General features: G+C 24.3%; 1 protein-coding gene across 4 annotated transcripts in view; it reads left to right on the plus strand.

The window, feature by feature from the left end:
• Positions 1-5,043, plus strand: part of LOC102670957 — a 20,238-nt gene that overhangs the window by 7,811 nt on the left and 7,384 nt on the right. For 3 of the 4 annotated variants that reach the window (XM_031513785.1, XM_031513788.1, XM_031513786.1), the window contains 4 exons: positions 614-816; positions 1,213-1,304; positions 2,262-2,454; positions 2,767-3,837. In XM_031513785.1, coding sequence (XP_031369645.1) covers positions 614-816; positions 1,213-1,304; positions 2,262-2,454; positions 2,767-3,092 — 814 coding nt within the window. In that variant the 3' untranslated portion in view covers positions 3,093-3,837. Of the gene's footprint in view, positions 1-613; positions 817-1,212; positions 1,305-2,261; positions 2,455-2,766; positions 3,838-5,043 lie in introns of those variants that run through there. The other variant, XM_031513787.1, reaches the window with a different exon arrangement.

Consider the following 5,043-nt stretch of genomic DNA (forward strand, 5'->3'; position numbering starts at 1 on the left):
CAATAATAATAATAACAACAATAATAATAATAACAACAACAACAATAACGATAACAACAACAACAATAACGATAACAACAACAACAATAACGATAATAACAACAATAATAACGATAATAATAATAATAATAATAATAATAATAATAATAATAATAATAATAATAATAATAANAAGGAGAAAAGAAGTAAGAAGAAAAAGAAGACGAAGAAAAGAAAAAAGGATTTTGGAAATTAAAATTTCATTTCAACGATTCTATTCTAAATCGAACGCGTGAGTTTACGTGTAGCATTGAGCATTTAAGCGACGTAGACACACGTGTTGGACCTTAGAATAGAATTTAAATGCTGCATAAAAAAGTATGTCAAAAACAAACTTCCATCGTTTCCGATTGTCATCGAGATTTTTTTCTATAAAATATAAATTATTTTTTAAAATAAAATTGAAGTTAAAATATCAAGTAAATGATATAAACAATATGCATAATAAAAAATCACAAATTTATTTGATTGTTGATATGATATATAAATATCAATTATATAATACATCTTATTTCTCTATTTTTTCGTCCTTTTATCGGTTTCTTCCATGGCGTGACTATCAATGATGGTACAGCACGGAACATCTAACAGCTTCGTATCCTGGCTCAGCAAGAAATTCAGCAGCAGGCTCATTGGCAAGTTCCCGTGAAAGCAGCGCGTCTCAGGGACCAACGCCATATCGTGTTTTAATGCTGGGAGCTCCAGCCGTAGGAAAAAGTTCGTTAGTTTCTCAATTTATGACATCGGAATATCTTCATGCATATGATACATCAATTGGTAAATAAAATATATTCATTATGTTTCAATAATGATTATTTTTTTTTTTTTTCATTTTCTTTTTCATTCTCAATCCTCAAATTTTTCTTTTTTTTTTTCTTTCCCAATCCCAAAATTTTTTTTTTTTTTTTCGGTTTCTTTTTCATTCTCAATCCTCAAATTTTTCTTTTTTTTTTTCTTTCCCAATCCCAAAATTTTTTTTTTTTTTTTCGGTTTCTTTTTCATTCTCAATCCTCAAATTTTTCTTTTTTTTTTTCTTTCCCAATCCCAAAATTTTTTTTTTTTTTTTCGGTTTCTTTTTCATTCTCAATCCTCAAATTTTTCTTTTTATTTTTTTTTTCTCACGTCATGATAAATTCTATTTTAAATCTCTAGATTTTTATTCTTTCTTTATAGATGATGAATCAGGGGAGAAAACTGTTAGCGTCCTTTTAGCTGGGGAAGAATCCGAACTGACTTTTATCGATCATTCTAGTGCGGAAATGACGGTACGTAATGAAATATATATATATATAATTACATATAAAAAATGAAAAGAAATATCGAAAAAATCAAATTATCGATTTAAATTATTCGATAAATTTTCTTATCAAATATTCCCATTCAATAGAAAATTTAATCATTATAAAATGAAATATATTTGATTTAGATTTCAATATAATATCATAATAATAAGATGCACATATGATATAATTTAATCAAAACTAAATTATAAAAAATAAAAAAAATGAATAAACATAAAATTAATAAGGAAAATAAAAAAGAAAAAGAGATAGAAAATAAGATTGAATAAGATAAGAAAGACAAGAAATAATAGTGTTCGGTCGAATGTACTAAATATGAAGCATATTATAAAACTCGGTATATCATCCTGAATAGCGATTGACGAGCATCGAACCATAACTATCGGTCAACCGTAAAACGGTCCAGAAATCGATTAAACCATCGAACCACGATATCGCGTATATATAAATGTGATCAATATGGATAAAAATCATAATGTAAATCAGTTTATAGTTTTTTTTCATACGATTATAATTTAGATTTATAATTATAATTTATGTTCAGTATAATGTGTATCTTAATAGAAAAAAAGTATTAAAAATTGAAAAATATGACGGGGAAACAATGAGTGAATAAATGAATGAATGAATGAGAAAAAAAACTTCTGATAATTTTAATTACCATGATTTTCGGTTATCATTCTTACTTTTATTCTATAATTTATAATCTATTAATGAGATTTATTTCGGAAGAGATCGCGAAAGAATTGTAAATCGCTTTTAGGATCTTATTCAAACATACGAAATTAAATAAAAGAAAAAACATTTCACATTAACTTATCATCAATATAATCAATATAGACTATGATTAATGTTTTATATATAATGATCCTAATGAAAATTGTTGAATTACAACATTTCTTAGAATAATATTTTTTATAGCCGGAAACTTGTATAACCACATATGAACCACATGCTTATTGCGTCGTCTATTCTACAACCGATCGAGCTTCAATACGTGTAGCAGAAGAAGTTTTGCAAACACTTTGGCGCAGCGATTATGTATCAGCTCGAGCAGTGATCCTTGTTGGAAATAAAGTTGACCTTGTTCGCAGTCGATTGGTCTCGACCGAAGGTAAGAGATTATATAGCTTCCCTAACTGTTTTGTGCTCAGTCTTTCTATATTGACCATATCATTACCTAAATTTAATAAATTTCTTTAAAGTATTGAAATATGCAAAAATGTGAAAAAATATTGACTAATTTTCCGTCGTACATGGATTAGATTAATAAAATCGATATCAAAATAATATTATTTTATATCTAGTATATATTTTTCTTCCCATTCTTTCTATGTCTTTAAAGCATATTAGCATGTGATTCTTTGATTTGAAACGAAATAACGAAAACAAATAACACAAACATTTTTATATCTCTATGTTATAGAAGGAAAATCTATGGCTACATCTTATGATTGTAAATTTATTGAAACATCCGTTGGGATCAATCATAACGTTGACGAACTTCTTGTTGGCTTACTTACACAAATTCGGCTGAAGCTTGAGAATCCTGAAAGAACAAGAGATTTATTTCGGAAGAGATCGCGAAAAAATCGTAGTAAATCACCTTTGGGATCTTGTTCTGAAAATAATTCGCCGAAAAAATATCGAGGTAGTCGTACAAGTACCAGTTTGAAGGTACGAAATTTATTAGGTAAGGTATGGTCAAGAGATAGCAAATCTAAAAGTTGTGAAAATTTACATGTTCTTTAATCGTTTGGACGAAGAAATGCGACATGGTTTTTTATTATTAATCAAAATATCAATTAATCACTAAATTAATTTTCAATTTTTATTTTATTCTGTTTCTATTTCTATTCTATCTCTTTATTTTCATTATATTTTCTTCTTTTATTTTTCTTTGTGTCTTTTTTTTTTATCCTTTTCGCCTTTATTTAAAAACACACATGCATCACACATTTCTTTATCTTTTTTTTCTTCTTTTATTTATTTTTATTTTTTGTGCCCATTTTGTGTTTTGACTGTTTTGAATTTTACAAAGAACATTCATGAAATCACAAATCAGTCTTTTTCTTTTTATGTTTTATTCTTATATTATCATTTAGTTTCTTTTAATGATAAAAACGCAAAATTTACATCAATCATTATAAATAATTACAACCAAAATGAAAATATATTGTAAGAACAAGAAAAAATGGACCAATGCAAACAAATTCAGTTTCGAATTTGTAAAATTTAGCATTTCAATTATTATCGAATAGTCAATTATTTATGTTTGCGAATAAATATATACAAAAATATTAGACATAAAAATTCACTCATTCATGTGTATACATATATTATGTATAGATAATATTTAGAATATATTTGCCAATTTGTCACTTTTGCAGTTTATTATTATCTTATTATTAGGCGATATCTGTAAATATTATATATATGTTAATATGCATTTTGCATTCATAATATCTTGAACATTTTATACATTGAATCTTTTCCTGTAAAGTAATAGTATTTCTTGTAATAATTTATATTAATCATGTATAGTGATTCAAAAGTAATTTTAATAAAAAATCAGCATATTAGATAAAAAATATATCTGAAATGTAATGGAATAACTTAAAAATGTTTATAATCATATAATTATATTGAAAAGAAATTATGAAAAGATTTCTACTATAAGTAGAAAATAATTTCAATAATTTTTTTTATTTTTTTTTAATTCCTATTTAAAATTATGAGTTACGATCTCGAAATTATAAAGAGATAAGAAATATATATTCAATATATATATATATTATTTATCTTTCTATTTTAGCTTGTTCATCCCTTCTCTTATTCTAAAACTCTCCCTCTCATTCAGTCTTTCTTTGTGTGATGCAATCACTTATCGATTTCTTTTCTTTTTACATGCTTAATATACACATTATTATTAAAACATTTTTTTATATTATGCAAAGATGAATCAAATAAACAAATTATGTTTTAAAACTTGTATGAGTGATACGTAGCTATAATTTTTATTTTATTTTCTATTAAATTTTAATAAATAATAAAAAAAATAATGATTTATTATATGATATTTTTATATGATAATTCAAACAACATAAATATATACATGTAATGTAGTTATTTCGATTTCTGCATATTTTCATTTTTCATATATATTCATTTTTTACATATTTTTCAAATTATGCTTTTTCTTTATATATACACATATTTTAGACTAGATTATTTTGATATTCGATCAATTGAATATAATTATAAATAAACTATACAAAAAGCTTGTCGCTTTACTTCGTTCGTTTAAATGATTCAGAAAAGAAAGAGGAGAAGGAAAAGAGAAAAGAACAAAGAACAAAGAAGATAAGAAGAAAGAAAAAACAAAGAATGATAAAAAATTAATAAATAGAAAATATTTATAATATATGACACGATACATATTTCATGTCATAAAACATATACAATTTCAAATTGCATTTTCTATTAATTTCATACAATATAATAATAAAGAAAAATAATAGAATAATAAATATAATAAATATAATAAACATTTTTTTTCGTGTGTTAATTATAAAATGAAAATGTTAATTATATAGAGAAAAGCACATTTTATTGATTTATCGATGATTTTGAAATATATTATAGAGGATAACACTGGACGATTTTCTCTCTCTCTCTCTCTCTCTCTCTATATATATATATA

This window comes from Apis dorsata, unplaced genomic scaffold (genome assembly GCF_000469605.1).
Source record: "Apis dorsata unplaced genomic scaffold, Apis dorsata 1.3 scaffold_739, whole genome shotgun sequence".
NCBI lineage: Eukaryota > Metazoa > Arthropoda > Insecta > Hymenoptera > Apidae > Apis > Apis dorsata.